The following is a 22235-nucleotide window of genomic DNA, read 5'->3' as shown; positions in this document are numbered from 1 at the left end:
TGCTAAGTGAAAAGAGAAAATATAAAAATGGTGCATAATTGATGATTCCAACCATATTCTGGAACAGGTAACTGTGGATACAAGGAAAAGTTCTGTAGTTTCTGGGGCCTCAGAGGCAGTAGAAGTTGGAGGGAGATAGATGAATAGGTGAAGCACACAGGAGATTTGGGATGAGGAAACAATTCTGTATGTTACGGTAAGGGTGAATACTTATCATTATACGTTTGCCAAAACCAACATCACGTGCAACACTAAAACTGACTCGATGTAAACTGTGGACTTTACTTAATGATGTAGCAATACAGGTCAATCGATCCGAGCAAATGTGAAACATTATTACAAAATGTAAATAATAGGAGTTGCTGTGTGTGTATGCAACTGTAGCAAATGTGCAACATTGTTACAAGATGTAAATAATGTGAGTTGCTGTGTGTGTGTGTGTGTGTGTGTCCACACGCATACACGGGGGGCGGGGAGTGGACATATGTGGGAACTCTGTATTTCTTATGAAGTTTGCTCTCTGAATTTTCTGATCAGCAATATTCTGCTTGGTGCGGTGCCTCACGCCTGTAATCCCAAGACTCTGGGAGGCCAAGGCGGGCAGATCACGAGATCGGGAGATCCAGACCATCCTGACTAACACGGTGAAACCCCGTCTCTACTAAAAATACAAAAAAAAAAAAAAAAAAAAATTAGCCAGGCTTGGTGGCGGTCGCCTGTATTGCCTGTAGTCCCAGCTACTCCAGAGGCTGAGGTAGGAGAATGGCATGAACCCGGAGGCAGAGCTTGCCATGAGCAGAGATGGAGCCACTGCGCTCCAGCCTGGGCCACAGAGGGAGACTCTGTGTCAACAACAACAACAACAAGAAAGCCAGTGATTTGAACAGACACTTCACAAAAGAGAATATACCAATTGCTAAGAGGCATTTGAAAAGATGATCAAATTAATTTGCCATTAGGGCAATGCAAAGGAAAACCAGAAAATATTATACTGCACACTTACTAGAATTACTCTAATCCAAAAATCTTAAAATACCAAATGTGATAGAGGTTATGGAGCAACAGGGATTCTCATTCCTTGCTGCTTAAAATGAAAAATGTTACCCCACTCCTTTAGAAGTGAATATCTTATGAACCTATTCATATGACATTCTGGAAAAGTTACATCTCTAGGAACTATTAATAAAAATAGAACATAGCTTCTAGGTTCTTGGGAGAAGTGTAGAGATTGACTTCACGGGGGAATTGTAAGCTGATGGAACTGGTCAGTATGATACTTGGGTGGTAGATACAGGATTCTATGCATTTGTTATGATGCATATAACTTTACATAATAGTTAAATTCGATGTGTGTAATCTTAGAAAATTAACTATGGCTTGGAATTTGTAAAAAAAAAACAATGGGCTGCTGAAGAGACAATGGATTTTACAGGGATAAAGAAAAAAAAAGAAAGGAAACAACCATAAGGCAAGTGTTGCCATAGTCTAGGGGAGAGATGATGTTAGTTTCACCCAAAGCCCTAGTAACGGAGATTGACTTAAGTAGATGGATTTGGAATGAACTTTAGTAGTTGAGGGAACAGAAGATGCTGTTGCATTGGATGGGGGTTAAGATAAAGAAATGGAGGCATCCAGCACACACACACACACACAAAACCTTGCTACCTTTCCTATTAACAAAAATGAAATTGAGCCATGATTTGGTTCTTATGGTTTATTGTTAGAATTCATGTGTGTTTTATAACCTCTCTGATACACAGGTAAATGTTACTTCTTCCTCAAACGATGGGAATGCCCTCCACTCCCCCAACCCCGTGATCAACAAATCTACATTCATGGCAACTATGGTAAACCTTCACTGGCAGAGGCAGCATGTTCCCTGAAGGCTGAAACTAAAGTGAGGAAAAGGAACTGAAGGTGAGTCATTTGGGGTATGTTTGGAGAAGGGTTGTGTTCACTCCTTTAAAAAGCTCCCTGACACTGTCCCACTGATTCAAATCCCAAGATCATCAGTCCCTCTCTCTTCTGGACAGAAGAATTCCTCCCAATACCAGGAGGTAAAAGGATGGGCTGCCATTTTCTTTTCACCTTCCATAAGAAGTGCTCCCTTCTTGGGACCTCAGAAGAAAAGCTCCATGAGGATAATTCCCAAGGACATGGGGGCCAGAGCTGCAATTTACCCACCAGTTCCCTCCCAGGCTGGGAGAAGAGCTTCTTTGTCTGTGGGTTTCCACCTTGAGCGCTGAGGTTTGATCCACCAATCCTGGCTATGAGCAGAGGCCCACTGCCCCTGGGACACTGAGCCAGAGCTGAAGAGGGAAGTCAGCTCATGAACGACTCAGTTGATGCTGGCTGTAGTGGGTGGACAGAACCCCAACCCTCAGTGAATTATCTGGCAAAATCACATGTCAACCTCTTTTGGAATCTCAGGGCTCCTGAATCCTTCTGAGGGTCCTGTCAGGAGTAAGAGCAGCTGGAATTCCTTTCATGTGGACCTCCAATCCATATGGAGAGGGTCTTAGGCCACTACTCCAATCACATTTGGGCAAGCTGGCACTGGCTCTAAGGCGATAAACTGTTTGTGGACCTGGTCAGGTTTCTGTCATCAACACAACATCCCCTGTTCATGACTTTCTGGAATAGAACTGGTCATGTTACATTTCTTGGATCCCCAGAGTTCCAGAGGCCAGCAGAAGGACTGGTCTAATAGGAAGGGGAATAAATCCATCATTGTTCCAGGTATCTTTCCTCCAACCACTGTTGAGTTCTAAGTCCTACTCTGAGAAAGCAAAAGGCTCTTGAAAGTAGCCAGACCTTCTATAGGTTGAGACAAGGGGGTGGAAGGAGCTGCCATTTCCTCCCTTCCCGTTTGACTCATATTATCTTGCTTCCTTCTGTTACTGACAGGATCAATGTCCCCAGCCTCTTTCAATCCTTTCACCTCTATCCTAACTGATGCTCTAATATATTTTTACCGCTGACTCCAAAAAAAAAAAAAAAAAATCTAAACAAAGACTTATTTATTATTCTATATATGTCTGTGTATATTTTAAGTTTTTGTTTGTTTGTTTGTTTGTTTTTTGTAGTACAGGATTTTTAAAGTAGGCTTTGAATCTCCTAGCAACAGTTTTGTGTTTGGTGTGAAGAAGGATGCCACTTAAATTAGGGTTTTTATATGCATACTCAGTTGTTCCACTGACATCTACTGCAACAAGACTGCTCCATGCTCTGAAGCTGTAATTTTGTTTTTTAATCAGTTAAGAACATGCACAGCTTTCTGCTTTTGTTTTTCAGGACTGTCCATTCAGTTTCATTGGTCTATTGACCAACCCCTGCACCTAAATCTCAAACTCTTCATCACATTAGCGTCTTTGTAATTTTTACTATCGGGTAGACTAATTCCTGTTTTTCAACAGTGTATTGACTATGCTTGACCACTTGCATATCTTTATATTTAGAATCAGGTGACTCACACGTGTCCAAAGCCATTTGCTTGTGTTGACTTGAGATTTCAATTATTCTATATTTTCCTCTATTTATTGGAAGAACTAAAACATTTAAAATATTGAATCTTAATGCCTATGAATTTTTTTATTTTATATTTATGTGAGTCTTCATTAATATGTCTCAACATTTTAATATTTTCATCTGTAAAGTTATTATTTTTGGTTAAGCATTATTCTTAGATACTTGATATTTTACTATGAGAGTTTAAAAATTATATATTCTTTACTTTTATTTTCCTACTCTTTCCCTGACAGAAAACAAAGTGGATATTTGTTTGAATACTGACCTTATACTAGAAAACTGATATACTATTATAAATTGAGTAAATTATTTTTAGTTATTTTGGATTATTTCATGCTCAGTAGAGTCACCCATTAATCACAAAAGTTTGGTTTCCAACTGGCCAATCTTCATTCCTTTCATTTATTCCTCTTTGCTTTACAACATTTACCACTACCTCTAGTATAAAGAGTAGTAGAAATACTTGTAGCAGAAACTTTAGGTTAAGTCCCAAGTTCAAACTTCTACTTTCAATATTTAAAATATTTAAAAGGCATATCTGCTATAGGTTTTGCATATATATCTTTTATCTAGTTTGGTAGCACTTTTTCATATTTCATAAACTTTATTTTAGAATAATTTTAGATTTAAAAGAAAATTGTGACAATGCTCAAGAACATTCTTTTATGTCCCATAATCTATTCCCCCTGTTATTAACATTTTACCTTGGTAAGGTTTCCTAAAAGTAATGAACCAATATTGATATGCAAACATCCTTTGTTTATTAACAAACATACTTTATTCACATTTATCTCCTTGTCACGAAAAACTATTTTCTGTCCCAGGATCCCCTGAGGATACTCCATTACATTTATTCATCATGTCTCTTTCAATGCCCTTTGGTTGTGCCACTTCACTGAGACTTCTCTTGCTTTTGAAAACATTGACAGTTTGGAGATGTATTGTCAGGTATTTCGGAAAACAGCCTTTGACTGGGAATTATCTGATTTTTTTTTATGATTTGATGTAGGTTATATTTTCTTGGAAGATGAACAGAGAAGTGAAGTGCCATTCTTATCATATCGTACCGAAGGCACATACTACCAACACAATTTGTCATTGATGATGTTAATTTGATCACCATGGTGAGGTAGAGTTTTCCAGTTTCCTTCAGGGTAAAGTCACATTAATTTTTTCCCTGGGTCATGCTGTCATCTTGGGAAGGACAGAAGACCCAGGAGCAGCCAGTAGTCACATGAGGCCTCTGAGGGAAAACTGCAGAGACTTCTTGCCCACAAAGAGGAGGATCCACAGAAACCAGCTCCCCCCCGTTGTCATCCCCGGGAGGCCCAGAGGCATGGTGACCCACAGGGGTGTCCCCTGACATCTTAGGGGGGAGAAAGAGGACAAGGCTGTGCTCAGGTGAGTCTCAGTTCAGATCATGAGAGCGGAAGATCATGACAGGGGCCTTCCTGGCATCCCCAGGCTGATACAGAGGACGGACTGGTGAGCTACCCCACTACGGACACAGGAGGACCCCCCAAAACCAGCCCATTTTCACTCCTAGGAGTCCTTGGGCAGGGCCATTAGGGAGAGATGCTAGGGTGCTCCAGTCCCTCTTGGGGGAGTTCATGGAAATGGGAACCTATATCTGAAAAACAGTCTCTGGAGACAAGAGGGAGGGAGTGGAGGCTGTGTCAGGAATAGAGGAAGACAGAGGGTCCTTCCCACGCTATTTCAGACGGAGGGCAGCGGAGTCCTGCCTGGGGCCTGGGAGGCCATATCCCCCTGTGGAGGGATGTGATTCGACCTCTCTTGCACGTTGCAGGTCTCAGGGATGGGAGGGGCTTATTCGGAGGTGAAAGACTCAGATGCACAGAGGCAGGGAGTCCAGGCCATTTCAGGAGTCCAGGCACAGCCTCTCAGGAGGGCAGGAAGGGAACATCCATGACCGGTAGTGCCCTCTGTCCTGTCCCTGTGCCTGCTGCCAGCTCTGGAGGAGCCCATCAGGGTCCCCAGATTTACAACTTTCTGACTTCCACTTTGGGAGTCAGCTAGAGGGGAGATTATCTCTGATGGGGGCAGCTTCGGTTAAGCAGAGGGAGTTGCACCAGGGCTGGCCACTCAACAAGAAGAGAAGTCTGTTGAAGGACAGCGACCTCCCAACACGGAGGGGAGGCGCAGGCTGCACCCTGCCACTCCTTGCTGTCAGCCCTGGAAAAAGGTGGGGTGTGAGTGTCAAGGACTGGGGAGGTGGGACGGAAGAGTCCGGCAAGGCTTAGGGAGTGAGCAGGAAGGGCAGGAGCACATCCTGGAGGTGGGAAGGAAGGGATGGAAAGGAGGCTGACAAGTGGGGGGTGGTTGCTCCTCTGAGAGGAGGCCCCGCCCCACGCTAGCCCTGCTGTCAGTCCTGATCATCCCCGGCAGGGTTCCCGGATGTGCTTTCCGGCGTCCATCTTGGGAGGCTGAAGAACCTGAGGTATTTTGTGACGAGGCTCGTCTCAGGTCAGCAGAGGGAAGAGCCTTAAACCTATCCAGTTTTCAAGGTGAGGGCCCCGAGGGAGAACTGAGGGACCCCCCCCACCACAGAGAGAAGCCCGCCCGGCTTGCTGTACCCCTGCCGTGGGACTTGTAGTTCGCGGAAAGGAAGATGGTAGCCGAGGGCTGAGGGACGGGTCCTCACGGCAGAGGAAGGGAGGAGATGCCGGCCCTCTAGGGAATAAATAGGAAGACATTGAGGAGGACCGGGGAACCCCCACCTCAGAGGACGGATTCCCGGAGATTCCCACCCTGCTCCTCAAATCAGCCCTCCTAGAGCTCCCCAGTCGGCTCAGGCTGAGCGGCCGCCCTCTCGTTGCTGGGTGAGGGGTGTAGGGGACGGGGAAGGGGAGGCCTTGTTCTGGGGGTCCCCTGGCAAGTCAGCATGGGGAGCTGCCTGCAGCCGGCAGAGGGAAGACTCCCAGACCCTGCTGGGGAGAAGAGTGAGGACTGAGGGGTCACATTGAGAGGTGACAACGTGCTATCAGCCCTCACTCTCCGTGACTCCTCGGCCTCGACCTCGGCGTCCACGCTGGCGGAGCTTGAGGAGCCCTTCAGCCTGCTGCTCTGTAGGGCTGGCAGAGGCCAGAGCAGCATCCCTCTGCTTGCAGGGAGGTGTGGAGGGAGAGCCGCGAGTGGGAACCCCAGCTGCACGCCGCCGCCTTCGCGGTCCAGCATGAGTTCTGGCTCGGGCGGGCTCGGTGGGACCCACACATGGAGCGGTCAGCTGGCGCCTCCAACCAAGGGCAGTGAGGGGCTTAGCACCCGGGCCAGCAGCTGCAGAGGGTGCTGGTGGGCCAGCACTGCGCTCGAGTTCTCCCCAGGCCTCAGCTGCCTCCCCGCAGGGCAGGGCTCGGGACCTGCATCCCGCCATGTTGGAGCCCCCCTTCCGGGGTGGGCTCCCCCGTGGCCTGAGCATCCCCAACAGGCGCTGCCCCCTGCTCCATGGTGCCTGGTCCCATTGACTGCCCAAGGGCTGAGGATTGCAGGTGCCGCTCGGGACTGGCGGGCAGCTCCACCTGCAGCCCCCATGCAGGATCCACTAGGTGAAGCCAGCTGGGCTCCTGAGTCTAGTGGGGACTTGGAGAACCTTTATGTCTGGCTAAGGGATTGTAAATACACCAATCAGCACGCTGTGTCTAGCTCAGGGTTTCTAAATACATCAGTCATTACTCTGTGCCTAACTCAAGGTTTGTAAATACACCAATTGATACTCTGCATCTAGCTAACTTAGTGGGCACTTGGAGAACTTTTCTGTCTAGCACTCTGTCTGGAGCTCAAGGATTGTAAACACAGAAATCAGCACTCTGTCAAAACGGACCAATCAGCTCTCTGTAAAATAGACCAAACCCTCTCTGTAAAATGGACCAATCAGCAGGATATGGGTTGGGTCAGATAAGGGAAGAAAAGCAGGCTGCCCAAGCCAGCAGTGGCAACCTGCTCGGTCCCCTTCCACACTGTGGTAGCTTTATTCTTTTGCTCTTTACAATAAATCTTGCTGCTGCTCAATCTTTGGGTCCACGCCGCCTTTAAGAGCTGTAACACTCACCACGAAGGTCTGCAGCTTGACTCCTGAAGCCAGCTGAGACCACAAACCCACTGGAAGAACGAACAACTCCAGATGTGCCACCTTCAAGAGCTGTAATACTCAACCTGAAGGTCTGTAGCTTCACTCCTGTCAGCGAGACCACAAACCCACCAGACAGAAGAAGCTCCAGACACATCTGAATGTCTAAAGGAACAAACTCCAGACACACCATCTTTAAGAACTGTAACACCACGAGGGTCCGCGGCTTCATTTTTGAAGTCATCGAGACCAAGAACCCACCAATTCCGGACACAACATGTGCATCAGAACAGACGTGAGGCCACCCGGATCACCCCCGTGGTAGAGTGCTGGGAGGTGGCTGCCACCTCATTACCTCCCACTGCTCTCAGCGCTGTGGAGTTGGCCCTGAGGTTTTGCCTCAGGCCAGCAGACTGGTGGGGGCCTGGCCCTGTCTCAGAACATGTGACAATGCTAATTGAATGCTGAGGGGGCCATGAACCTCAGAACTGTGGGACTCTGGGAGTCTGGCCAGTCCCAGCTGACGTCATAGCTGGAGGGTCTCCCTCACTTCCTCTTGCAGGTGCTCCAGGAACCAGGAGTTGAAGACCTGGGTGTGAGGGACACATACATCCTAAAAGCACCACAGCAGAGGAGGCCCAGGCACTGCCAGGAGTCAAGGTGAGTGCACAGCCTGACTCTGTACCAAGGGCCCTACCCCCAGAAACAGGTCAGACCTGGCAGCACCCAGCCCGTAGCCACCCACTGTCATTCCTGGTGCCTCAGACTCTGCCTGCCAGCTGTGCCTTGAGGTGCTTTCTCACATTCTCCTACAGGTTCCCAGGAGACAAACCTCCTAGAAAGACAGGCGACCTGTGAGGCCCTAGAGCACCACCGTAAGGGAAGAAGAGCTGTAAGCCGGCCTTTGTCAGAGCCATCATGGGTGAGTTTCTCAGCTGAGGCCACTGGCACTGTCCCTCTCTCCCTCAGTCCTGTGGGATCCCATCATATCCATTCATGCTCACACGTTTACCTGCTGCTCCTGAGCAATATTCATCATGCCTCTCTCTCCAAACATTCCATGCCCCAGCTTTGAGCAAGGCTTCCAGAAGCCAAATTTCATACTGGAGTTGGTAGATGCAGAGGATCCCCCAGATGAAGGACAGGAGGAAGCCTCCTCCATTTTCTCTTCCTCTTTCCACTTTTGATTCCCCTCCTCCTCCTCCTCTTCCTCTTCTTCCTTCTCATGCTCATCCTCTTCTCTGATTCTGCGTTCTCCAGGGGACAAGCAGATGCCTGCTGCTGGGATGCCGAGTCTTCTCCAGAGTTCCGCAGAGAGTCGTCAGAGTCGTCCTGAGGGGGAGGACTCCCCAAGTCTTCTCCAGAGTCCTCCTGAGGGGAAAGACTCCCAGTCTCCTCTCCAGATTCCTCAGAGTCCTCCTGAGGGGAAAGACTCCCAGTCTCCTCTCCAGAATCCTCAGAGTCCTCCTGAGGGCGAGGAATCCCTGTCTCCTCTCCAGATTTCTCAGAGCCCTCCTGAGGGTGAGGACGTCCAGTCTCCTCTCCAGAATCCTGCGAGTTCCCTCTTCCCCTCCACTTTATTGAGTGTTTTCCAGAGTTCCCCTGAGAGTACTCAAAGTCCTTTTGAGGGTTTTCCCCAGTCTCCTCCCCAGATTCCTGTGACCTCCTCCTTCCCCTCCACTTTACTGAGGCTTTTCCAGAGTTCCCCTGAGAGTACTCAAAGTCCTTTTGAGGGTTTTCCCCAGTCTCCTCCCCAGTTTACTGCGAGCTCCTCCTTCTCATCTACTTTATTGCGTGTTTTCCAGAGTTCCCCTGAGAGTTCTCAAAGTACTTTTGAGGGTTTTCCCCAGTCTCCTCCCCAGATTCCTGTGACCTCCTCCTTCCCCTCCACTTTATTGAGGCTTTTCCAGAGTTCCCCTGAGAGTACTCAAAGTCCTTTTGAGGGTTTTCCCCAGTCTCCTCCCCAGTTTACTGCGAGCTCCTCCTTCTCATCTACTTTATTGCGTGTTTTCCAGAGGTCCCCTGAGAGTTCTCAAAGTACTTTTGAGGGTTTTCCCCAGTCTCCTCCCCAGATTCCTGTGAGCTCCTCCTTCCCCTCCAATTTATTGCATATTTTCCAGAGTTCGCCTGAGAGTTCTCAGAGTTCTTTTGAGGGTTTTCCCCAGTCTCCTCTCCAGATTCCTGTGAGCTCCTCCTTCTCATCCACTTTATTGAGGCTTTTCCAGAGTTCCCCTGAGAGTTCTCAAAGTACTTTTGAGGGTTTTCCCCAGTCTCCTCTCCAGATTGCTGTGAGCTCCTCCTTCTCCTCCCCTTTACTGAGTCTTCTCCAAAGTTCCCCTGAGAGTTCTCAAAGTACTTTTGAGGGTTTTCCCCAGTCTCATCTCGAGATACCTCAGAGTCCTGCTGAGGCAGACAACTCCCCGTCTCCTCCCCATAGCCCTCAGAGTGCTCCTGACGGGGAGGACTTCCAGTCTCCTCTCCAGATTTCTCCTGAGGGGGAGAACACCCTTTCTCCGCTCCAGATTCCTCAGAGTCCTCCTGAGTGGGAGGACTCCCTGTCTCCGCTTCACTTTCCTCATAGTCCTCCTCAGGGGGAGGACTCCCAGTCTTCTCTCCAGAGTCCTATAAGCATCTGCTGCTCCTCTACTTCACTGAGTCTTCCCCAGAGTTTCCCTGAGAGTCCTCAGAGCCCTCCTGAGGGGCCTGCCCAGTCTCCTCTCTATAGTCCTCAGAGCCCTCCTGAGGGGATGGACTCCCAGTCTCCTCTCCAGAGACCTCAGAGTCCTCCTGAGGGAGAGGATTCCTTGTCTCCTCTCTACATTCCTCAGAGTCCTCTTGAGGGGGAGGACTCCCTGTCCTCTCTCCAGTTTCCTCATAGTCCTCCTGTGAGGAAGGCCTCCCTGTCTCCTCTCCAGATTCCTCCATGTCCTCCTGACGGGGAGGATTCCCAGTCTCCTCTCCAGACTCCTCAGAGTCCTCCTGAGTGGGAGGTCTCCTTGTCTCCTCTCCGCTTTCCTCACAGTCCTCCTCAGGGGGAGGACTCCCAGTCTTCTCTCCAGAGTCCTGTGATTATCTGCTCCTCCTCCACTTCACTGAGTCTTCCCCAGAATTTCCCTGAGAGACCTCAGAGACCCCCTGAGGGGCCTGCTCAGTCTCCTCTCCAGAAACCTCTCAGCTCCTTCTCCTACACTTTAGCGAGTCTTCTGCAGAGTCCTCATGGGAGTCCTCAGAGTCCGCCTGAAGGGCCTGCCCAGTCTCCACTCCAGAGACCTGTCAGCTCCTTCTCATCCACTTCACTGAGTCTTTCCCAGAGTTCTCCTGAGAGTCCTGAGGGTCCTGCGCAGCGTCCTCTCCAGAGTCGTGTCAGCTCTTCCTCCTCCACTTCATTGAGTCTTTCCCAGAGGTCCCCTGAGAGTCCTCAGAGTCCTTCTGAGGGGCCTGCCCAGTCTCCTCTCCAGAGTGCTGTGAGCTCCTTCTCCTCCACTTCCTTAAGCCCAGTCAGTGAAGAGTCCAGCAGCCCAGTAGATGAAGATACAAGCACCTCAGACACCTTGCTAGAGAGCGAGTCCTTGACAGACAGTGAGTCCTTGATAGAGAGCGAGCCCTTGTTCACTTATACACTGGATGAAAAGGTGGACGAGTTGGTGCGGTTTCTTCTCCTCAAATATCAAGCGAAGCAGCCTGTCACAAAGGCAGAGATGGTGACAAATGTCATCAACAGGTACAGGGGCTACTTTCCTATGATCTTCAGGAAAGCCCGTGAGTTCATAGAGATTCTTTTTGGCATTTCCCTGAGAGAGGTGGGCCCTGAGGACTCCTACGTCTTTGTAAACACATTAGAGCTCAGCTGTGAGGGGAGTGTGAGTGATGAGCAGGGCGTGCCCCAGAACCACCTCTTGTTTCTTGTTCTGAGTATCATCTTCATGAAGGGCACCTGTGCCTCTGAGGAGGTCATCTGGAATGTGCTGAGTGGAATAGGGGTGCGTGCTGGGAGGGAGCACTTTATCTTTGGGGAGCCCAGAGAGCTCCTCACTAAAGTTTGGGTGCAGGAACATTACCTAGAGTACCGGGAGGTGCCCAACACTGCTCCTCCACGTTACGAATTCCTGTGGGGTCCAAGAGCTCATTCAGAAATCAGTAAGAGGAAAGTAGTGGAGTTTTTGGCCATGCTCAACAATACCGTCCCTATTTCCTTTCCACCCTCGTACAAGGAGGCTTTGAAAGATGTGGAAGAGAGAGCCCAGGCCATAATTGACACCACAGATGACTCCACTGCCACAGACAGTGCAAGCTCCAGTGTCGTGTCCCCCAGCTTCTCTTCTGAGTGAAGTCTGGGGTAGATTATTCCCTCTGAGTTTGAAGAGGCGGTCGAGTTTCTACGTGGTGGAGGGCTCGGGTGAGGCTGGAGAGAACACAGTGCTGTTTGCACTTCTGTTCCATATGGGCGGTTAAGGGATTTACCTGTTTTCCTTTTGGGTATTTTTCAAATGCTTTTCCTATTAATGACAGGTTTAAATAGCTTCAGAATCTTAGTTTACGAATATTAGTCACACGTGTATTGCTGTTTATCTGGTTTAAGAGTAACAGTTTGATATTTTGTAAAAACAAAAACACACACAAACACACCACATTGGGAAAACCTTCGGCCTCATTTTGTGATGTGTCACAGGTGAATGTGGTATTGCTGTAGGAATTTTCTTGAAACTGTGAAGGAACTCTGCATTTAAATACTGGAACAAAGTAAAGGATTGTTAATATTTGCATTTCCTCAGGCCCTTTAGTTTGTTGTTCTTGAAACTAAAGATACATACCTGGTTTGCTTGACTTATGTAAGAAAGTAGCCGAAAGTAAAATGTAACAAATAAAAGTGTCAGTGACTCATTTATTTGATGACCATTATATCAGCATTTGCTCATAGAAATTACTGTTAGTAGTGAAGTTACTATTAAAAGCAAGACTTATCCCTACCTTTAAAACGGTAGAGTGTAGCTACAGACGCCATATCAGGAATGTGGTAAGATTTTCTCTACAATCTAAAGAATAAGTTTCAAAACAAGTGGGGAGGTGAGACTCCAGATGGAGGCTTTGAGTAAAAAGGCCCTGAGTTAAGGCAGTTTTGGGCTTTGGGAAACTGCAGGTGCTTCTTTGGTTGCTCATTGTTATGAAGCTGGGTGCTGGCAGGGCCCAGACTCTCAGAAGGTGAGAGAAAAGCCTGGAATGGAAAACTACTTGAGCAGTTGGCTCTGGGTGGAGGAAGAAGCAGAGAGGAGTCTCCACATGGGGAGGTCATGGAAGGTGTCCTGTGGCTCTGTCACTGGGGAGCTTGAACACAGTGCAAGGACTAGGTGATTGATCCCCATCATCTGCAAGGGTTTCCTGAGAAATGTGGTTAGAATTCCTTGATGTGGTGCTCAGAAGCCTCCAGGCTGACACTCATTTGCCAGGCCTGGGAGAGCCCAAGCCCATTCCATTGACAGTAGTTTTATTTGGGTTATTTTGAAAGTAATGTGGACAAGTCTAAGCAATGTGTAGATTTTTAGTGTAGCTTAAATAAAACGAGCGGTTTGGATGTATGATCAGTGGGGAAGGCGAAAAGGAGTTCGTCCTTAACTCAAAATCTATAGTCATTGAGTTGCATTCAGCTGTGAAAGCCTCTCCTTACTTGAATGATACAATATATCCTTTTAGAAAGAAAATGTCCTGAGTTATTCTTATGAAGCCAAACTTTTAGTTCAGTTCATATTCTATGACATATTCAGCTAGATGTTCTGTGAGTCGTTTTGCATAACAAAAACAAGAGCTGAATTTTTCTCAAAAGACAGTGGTAGACTTTGGGGTTGTAATCAACTGCCCTTTATTAAAATTCCAAGGTATACCAAGCTCTCTGCCAGGTGTTTTGCCCACAGTGTATACATTCCAGCAATTCTACAGAACAGGGATTTCCAAACCATTTTACAGACAAAAAAGCTGAGGTTTATAGCTCATGACAGATACCCCACGATCACATGATCATCACATGATTAGAAAGTGACTGGGCTGGGACTTGAGTTCTGAATTCATCAAGACCCACACTGTCCCCACTCCTCTCAGCCTGAGCATAGTCTTCTTCCTGTTATGTCACTTCTCTTCACACTTCCTAATGTCTCTCAGATATCAGGCAAACCCGCCCCCAATATTTCAATGTAGGCTCTTTCTATTTTCCCTAAGTGTCGGCCGGTCTGAGAAATAAAGAGGAAGAATACAAAGAGAGGAATTTTACATCTGGGCCACCAGGGGTGACATCACATATTGGTAGGTCCATGATGCCCACCTGAGCCACAAAACTAGCAAGTTTTTATTAGGGATTTCAAAAGGGGAGGGGGTGTATGAACAGGGAGTAGGTCACAAAGATCACATGCTTCAAAGGGCAAAAAGGTGAACAAGGGTCAAATGCTTCTGAGGAAACAGGGCAAGGACAAAATTAGGAACTCCTGATAAGGGTCTATGTTCAGCTGTGCACGTATTGTCTTGATAAACATCTCAACAGAAAGCAGGGTTCCAGAGCAGAGAACTGGTCTGACCTCAAATTTAACCAGGGTGAGGTTTTTTTCCCCACCCTAGTAAGCCTGAGGGTATTGCAGGAGACCAGGGCGTATCTCAGTCCTTATTCCAAACGCATAGGACAGACACTCCCAGAGCAGCCATTTATAGACCTCCCCCAAGGAATGCAGTTCTTTCCCAGAGTATTAAATATCAATATTCCTTGCTAGGAAAAGAATTTAGTGATATCTCTCTTAATTGCACATCCATTTATAGGCTCTCAGCAAGAAGAAAAATATGGCTCTTTTTTCCCGACCCCACAGGCAGTCAGACCTCATGGTTGTCTTCCCTTGTTCCCTAAAATTGCTATTATTCTGTTCTTTTCCAAGGTGCACTGATTTCATATTGTTCAAACACATGTTTTACTATCAATTTGTACAGTTAATGCAATCATAACAGTGGCCCTGAGGTGACGTACATCCTCAGCTTATGAAGATAACAGGATTAATAGATTAAAGTAAGACAGGTGTAAGAAATTTTAAGAGTATTATTAGGGAAGTGATAAACGCCCATGAAATCTTCACAATTTATGTTCCTTTGCCGCGGCTCCAGCTGGTCCCTCCGTTCGGGGTCCCTGACTTCCCACAACATTCAGATAACATAAAAAGGAAACCTGTGACAAATATTTAGATAGGCCTAGAGAAGAAAGGTGACAATGAGAATCAATACAATTCAGGAATGGTTTTAGGCTTTCTTTACTGAAATTCTTTCGTTATGAGCCCTAGGTTTCTTGAGATCTGACTGTCTGGGTGCCAGTACTTTTGTCCAGCCCCAGGCCTTTCCCACATTACAGCACCCTCCATTTGATCTCCCCTGGGTGCTCTCTTGTGCAACTCTGGAACATGGCCTGCTAACTTCTCACTATGTCTCCCACCCTGAAGGCTGTGCCCAGCCCTCAGTGCAAGAGCCCAGAGACATCTGCCCATCCCCTGACATAGAGCACTGTGTGTCCCTGGAGAAGTTCCCTGACTGATTCATCCCTCCCCCTGGCTCCTCTGTGATAATGGCCCTTCAATGTGAATATTCATTTTGGATAGTGGCATTTCCATATCTAGGCTGGGTATCTTCAACACACTGCTACCGTGTTTCCACATATGCTGCAGAGTAAAATCTGATTTGCCACATAACACATGGATTTTAGGGATGCAATCCTAAGGTCAGATACAGCCTATTTGAAATCTTCCTAATATTTGATACTTGTAGTTAGTATGAGTTTAATGAGATGCATTATTTGAAACAGGGCACTGAACACAAACAGAGATGAATAAGCTTTTGTAGATGATCAAATACCAATGTGTCCTTCATAAACTTTGTAGATGAGGAAAGGCTATATACATCCCTTTGTAAATGATCTACAAGAAGGTGAATTTCTAATAAAACAAAACCATAATGAAATCTTGAAGACTGCCTAGGAGGTAACAAGGGTACTTTGGGGGACATGCCAGCTCTGATGAGAAATAAACAATAGTTAAACATCCTTCCACTGTCTCTTGTGTGTGTACCTGCTCCACTGGAAAATCTTGACTTGCAGTGAGCCACAGGCACATGTATAGCTGTTCAGGAATGTTCCATCATATGGAGGGTAGCAGAGGCTCACAGGGCAGGTTATTTATCATACACCAAATATATGAGAGAATTCTCAGACTAAAGAAATTATATAAGTTATTAAAAGGACAGTGCCAAGTGATATTGAGGAAGTAAGGTTGATCCTCTCTGTGAAGACTTACATAATTGTTTTAAAACTGGATGTAATCCTGTATTTGAAACCACCAGTCACCTCGTAGGTGCAAGAAAAAGCTGGAAGATTTCAAGGCTATGCAGACATTCCCAGAAACAATCCCAAGCAATGAAGAGACTTACTGTCATCAATTATAATAATTGCTTTTCATTGAGCACCGTAATAACATATGGAAGAGACTGCAAGTGCCTGTCTCTGTCTTGTCTAGCTCGCCTTCCTGGCTGGTTCATTTGTAGTTAGACAGAAGCCAGTGCATCTTTCCCATGCTTCCGTTTCTGTTCAGCACTTAACATCTGTTGCGATGTGGAGCTACAGGGTGAAAGCAGCTTGGATTCCTGGCTTAGGTGAAAGCCAGGACCCGCTGTGGATTAGCTTATTATACCATCACAGAATACCACAAACTGGGTGACTTTAACAATAGAATTGTATTTTCTCACACTTCTGGAGGCTAAATATCTAAGATCAAGATATTAGCCAGTTTGATTTCCTCCCTGGCCTCTACGTGGTTTGCTGGTGGCAAGAATTCTCAGTGAATTCTTCCATGGTTGTTCCTTGGTCTGTGTGTCTGTATCTTAATCTGCTCTTCTTATGAGGACACCAGTCATATTGAATATGATCCTCACCATAAGAGCTCATTTTACCTTAGTTGCCTCTTCAAGGCTCTGTCTCCAAATACAGTGACATCCTGCAGTCCTGGGGTTTGAGACTTGGATATATGAACTTGGAAAGAGGGACACAATTCAGCCCATAACACCCTGCCAACTTAAATCAGAATTTATTTGCACAAAAATAAACTTGTGTTAAGCCATTTAACTTTCAGGGAATTTTTTCTGTTCCATCAGTTTACTGTTACTTAATGTGACTCCTGGAGTGCTCCTCTTCCTTTTCTTAGGGTTACTTCAATATTTTACTTAAAAGTAAATAGTGCACATATTTTTCTTGCAAAAATTCTAAAAATACATAGAAATTGCATTGTTTTCTTTACAAAGTTCCTCCAGAACTCAGCCTCCTACTCAGAAGTTCCCACAAGTAACGATGTGGCTGTGTAAATTTTAAAATATGATTTTTGATTTCTGCCTTTCATAAACATTATATACATATATATGTACATATACACACACATGTAATGATATAATGATATGCATATAGATCTGCCACTTACCTTTGCCACTATTATAGGTTCAATTGCCTGTTCCGCAAAATTCTACATTGTGGCATTGATTTTGAGATAGGATTATTTCAAAGACAATCATGTTAAAATGAGGTTATTAATGCTGGCCTTAATGGAAGTCACTATAAAAAGGGGATATTTGTACATAGAGATATGAGTAGAGAGATGACAATGTGAGTAGACACAGAGAGAAGACAGCTAGGTACAAGGCATGGAGAGAAGCCTGGAAAACATCCCGCAATCACAGCCCTCATAAGGAATCAATCTTGTGTACACTTTGCTCTTGGGCTACCAGATTCCAAAACTGTGAGACAATGAATTTCTGTTGTTTTGTCATCCAGGTTATGGTACTTTGCTATTGCAACCCTAACATGCCATGATACTCACTTATTAAAATATACCCAGTATCTTTCCATTACAGCACATAGAGATCTGCCTTACTTTGGCAACTTCCCCCAAGAATGCCAATTTATTTCTGTGCAATAACAAACTGAACCAACCTCCTCCTGATGAACACATATTTGCTTTTTCTTTGTGGCTAAAATTAATACAAATATAATCAACATATTTGAGCATAAATTCTGGGACAAATGCATAAAATTCCTTATAAGGAATACATATCAATGTGGAAGTTGAGTAGAAACGAACAGGGTATGAATTATTTTATACCTTTTAAAATGTTATTTTTTCTCCCAAAGGTTTCACCAATTAATTTCCCTACACATTTGTTTATGTGGAAATGATTCAGTTGTTGTCAAACATATTTTATCAGAATTTTAAACCTTATTCAAACTTAGGGGTGAAAATCCTAGGTGAGTTTGGGTTTGGTAATGACTTTTTTAGATGCATCACCAAAATTTTGGTCAAACTTATAGGTGCAAACCCCAGTTGACCTTGAGTTTGGTGGTGACTTTGTCAGATGCGACATCAAAAGTGCCAACATCTAAGAAAAGAGATACAAATTGGACTTCATTAAAATTAGCAACTTCTACTCTAAAAGACTGCTAAGAGAAAAAACAAGCCAGAGACTGGGATAAATGTTCTGTGACACACATATCTGATAAAAGATATATATTTAAATATGCACAAAATGCCAAAACCCAATCATAAGAAAACCAAAACCCCAATTTAAAATGGACAAAAAATTCTAAGCAGTTACCCCACCAAAGGATATATAAGAAAATTAAGTAATCATAAACAACTATTCAATTTCTCTTATGGTTTTGCTCTGTGTCCCCACTGAAATCTCAACTCAAATTTTAACCCCCACATGTCAAGGAAGGCAGGTGATTGGATCATGGGGGCAGTTTCCCCCATGCTCTTCCCCTTGTAGTGAATGAGTTCTCACGAGATCTGATGGTTTTATACATGTTTTGAAGTTCATCCTTCCTGTTTCTTCCTCCTGCCAGCTTGTGAAAAAGGTACTTGCTTCCCCTTCACCTTCCGCCATGATCATAAGTTTCCTAAAGCCTCCCCCAGCTGTGTGGAACTGGGAGTCAACTCAACCTCTTTTTTAAAATAAATTATTCAGTCTCAGGCATTTCCTTATAGCCGTGTGAAAACAGAATAATATAATGTCATATATGATTAGAGAATCACAAATTGAAACAACTAAGATACAACACTACAGACCCAGAAGAATGGCTGAAACCCAAAACACTGAACCAACAAATGTTCACACATGTATTGAGGAACAGGAACTTTCAATCATTGTTAGTGGGACAGACCTGAAGGAATCGTGAAAGCCTTTTGCTAAGTGAAAGGAGAAAATATAAAAATGTGACATAATATATGATTCCCATCATACGATATTCTGGAACAGGCAAGATGAATACACTAAAAATATTAGTGGTTTCCAAGGGCTGAGGGGTTGGAGTTGAGGAATGGGGGATTGATCAATAGGTGGAGTACACAGGAGATTTAGGATGGTGAAACAATTCTGTATGATACTGTAATGATGAATACTGGCCATTTCACACTTATCAAAACCTATAGCATCCGCAGTGTTGAGTGAGTCCTGATGTAAACTGTGGACTTGAGTTAATAAATAGGTATCAATACAGATCCATCACTTGTAGCAAACATGCTATAATAATACAAATTGTAAATAATAGGAGACACTGTGTGTGTGTGTGTGTGTGTGTGTGTGCGCGCGCGCGTGAGGCAGGGCAGGGAGAGTAGTGTAGATATGGGAAACTCTGTAATTTTGACGAAGTTTTCTCTCTGTATTTTTTGATTAGCAATGCTCTAAAAATGAAGCCTATTATTTTTTTAAAACATACAAATAATTTGAACAGACACAGTATCAAACAGTATATGCTTATTGGAAAGAGGTATGTAATGTCATTTGTCATTAGGGAGATGCAAACAAAAACCAAAGAAGATTCCAATACACACTTATTACAATGGCTAAAATCCAACAATCTAAAAATATCAAATGTAAGAGAGGATATGGAACAACGGGAATTCTCATTTCTTGCTGGTTGTGATGAAAACTGATACAGGTGCACTGTTAAATCAGTATTTTCTGCACTTCTTCCTATGACATGGTGAAAGCTAAAACTATAGGAACTGAAAGCAGAACGTAGTTGCCAGGGCCTTTGCAGAAGTGCAGTGACTGACCTCAAATGGGATGCACGGGAGAATTTTAGGTTGATGAAACCGGTCATTATGATACTTGGAGGGTACATATGGGCCTCCATGCATTTGCCAAAATACATGTAACTTCACATAATAGTTGCATTTGATGTGTGGTTTGAAAATTTTTCTCAACTTTTATCTTAGAAGTGCACGTTTGTTACCTAGGTAAACTTTGTCATGGGGGTTTCTTGTACAGATTATTTCATCACCCATTTAATCCCAGTACCCATTCATTATTTTTCCTGATCCTCTCGTTCCTCCCACTCTCCACCCTCTGAAAGGCCCCAGTGTGCGTTGCTCCCCTCTGTGTGTCCATGTGTTCTCCTCTCTAGCTCCCACTAATAAGTGAGAACATGTAGTATTTAGTTTTCTGTTACTGTGTTAGTTTGCTAAGAATAATGACCTCTGGCTGCATCCATGCCATGGATTGGGTTTTTTCTTCAGGTAGCAATAACAAAGAAGCCTTTAACCTCATCTAGGTGAGAGATAATATTAACATCACACACAGCAGTAGTAATGGACATCGAAAAATTGGAAGGATTTGGAATAAATTTTAGAGGTTGAAGGAAAAAAAGTTGCCATTGGATTGGATTTGGGATAAGACAAAGGGAGAAATCAAGCACATAAGTATAAATTGTGTGTGCCACCTTTGATGTTAACAAATATCAAATGAAGACATACTTTGGTTTTTCCGTTTTTTGACAGCCTTCATGTGTATTTTGTAACCTCTCTTACACACACTCAAATGATTCTGATTCCCTGAAATCTGGGAATGCCCTCCCCTCCTTCAACCTGGCATCCAACAATTCTACATTCATGGCACCTGTGGTAAACCTCCACTGGCAGTGGTAGCATCTTCATTGAAGGCTGAATCTAACTGAGAAATAGGAACTGAAGGTGAGTCATTTGGGCATGTTTGGAGAAGGGTTGTGTTCACTCCTTTAAAAGGCCCCTGACACTCCCCACTGATTCAATCCCAAGAACATTAGTCCCTCTCTCTTCTGGACAGGAGACTTATTTCCAATACCAGGAGGTAAAAGGATAGGCTGCCGTCTTCTTTTTACCATCCATAACTAATGCTCCCTTCTTGGGACCTCAGAAGAAAAGCTCCATGAGGATAATTCCCAAGGACACAGGAACGAGAACTAGAATTTACCCACCAGCTGCCTCCCAGTCTGGGAGAAGAGCTTCCTTGTCTGTGGGTTTCCACCTTGAGCGCTGAGGTTTGATGATCCACCAATCCTGGCTATGAGCAGAGGCCCACTGCCCCTGGGACACAGAGACAAAGCTAAGGAAGGAGGTCAGCTCTTGAACAGCTGAGTTGATCCTGACCATAGTGGGTGTAGAGCACCCCATTCCTCAGGGTAATCTCTGGCAAAGCCACAATCACGTTTTTTGGAATCTCAGGACTCATGAATCCTCCTGAGAGTACTGTCAGGAGTAAGAGCAGCTGAAAAGAAGTATGTGGAGCTCTTATCCATGTGGAGAGGGAGATAGGCCTCTACTCCTATCATGTGAGCAACCTGGCACTGCCAGTAAGTTAGTAAAGTGTTTGTGGACCTGGTCAGTGTGTCTGTCATCAACACAACAGCCGTCCGTCATGACTTTCTAGAATAGAACTGCTCAGGTTGTATTTCTTGAATCCCCAGAGTTCCAGAGGGCAGCAGGTGGACGGGTCAAGTAAGAGGAGGAATAAATCCATCATGGTCCCAGGTAGCCTTCCCCCAGCTACTATTGAGATCTAAGTTCTACTCTCAAAAAGCAAAGGCTTATGAAAGCAGCTAGGGCTTCTATGGCTGAGACAAGGGGGTGAGAGGATATCACATTTTCTCTGTTGCTCTTTGACTTGTATCATCTTGCTCCTCTTGTTACTGAGGTGACCATTGACCCCAGCATATTTCAGTTCTTTCAACTCCAGCCTTACTGATGCTCTAATTTACTCATAATGGTGACTCACTAAGAGATAATCTATACAAAGACTTATTTATTTTTCTGTGCATTTCTGTGTTTTTGAAGTTTTTATAATAAACATTTTTAAAGTAGGTATTAAATAGCCCTGTAATGGCATATTTGGATAATACAAAAAAGGGTTCCACTTACATTAAATTGTTTATATGGATATTTAGTTGTTCCACTGATACTTATTTCAATAAGACAGTCTCCAGCTCTAAAGCTGCAACACTTTTTAATCAATTAAGCTTGCATTCATATACTTTGTTGGTTTTGTTTTTCAGGACTTTCCATTCAGTTCCATTGGTCTCTCTGTTAATCCCTGCACCCAAATTTCAAACTCTTCATTACAATAGTTTCTTTGTAATTCTTACTATCTGGTAGATGAATTGCTCTTCTTCAAGAGTGTGCTGTCTATGCTTGGCAATTTGCATGTCTTTATATTTTAGAATCAGGTGATTCACAGATGCCTTCATGTCCAAAGAAATGATAGGTTAGACGTTGTATTTTCTTTATTTTCATATTCATTGTTGCTGCAGAAAAAC

General features: G+C 44.8%; 1 protein-coding gene across 1 annotated transcript; it reads left to right on the top strand.

Moving 5' to 3' along the window:
• Nucleotides 1–4687: 4687 nt before the first annotated feature.
• On the top strand, nucleotides 4688–12479 carry LOC699556 (uncharacterized). Its single transcript, XM_028842016.2, has 4 exons — nucleotides 4688–6053; nucleotides 8175–8272; nucleotides 8428–8534; nucleotides 8873–12479. Exons 3-4 carry the CDS (start codon nucleotides 8531–8533, stop codon nucleotides 11938–11940), a joined length of 3072 nt encoding a protein of 1023 aa, XP_028697849.2. The 5' UTR covers nucleotides 4688–6053; nucleotides 8175–8272; nucleotides 8428–8530; the 3' UTR covers nucleotides 11941–12479.
• The last annotated feature ends 9756 nt before the right edge of the window (nucleotides 12480–22235 follow it).

This window comes from Macaca mulatta, chromosome X, assembly GCF_049350105.2.
Source record: "Macaca mulatta isolate MMU2019108-1 chromosome X, T2T-MMU8v2.0, whole genome shotgun sequence".
In the NCBI taxonomy this organism is placed as follows: domain Eukaryota; kingdom Metazoa; phylum Chordata; class Mammalia; order Primates; family Cercopithecidae; genus Macaca; species Macaca mulatta.
The sequence above is the reverse complement of the archived record's forward strand: the minus strand, read 5'-3'. Positions and strand labels throughout refer to the sequence as shown.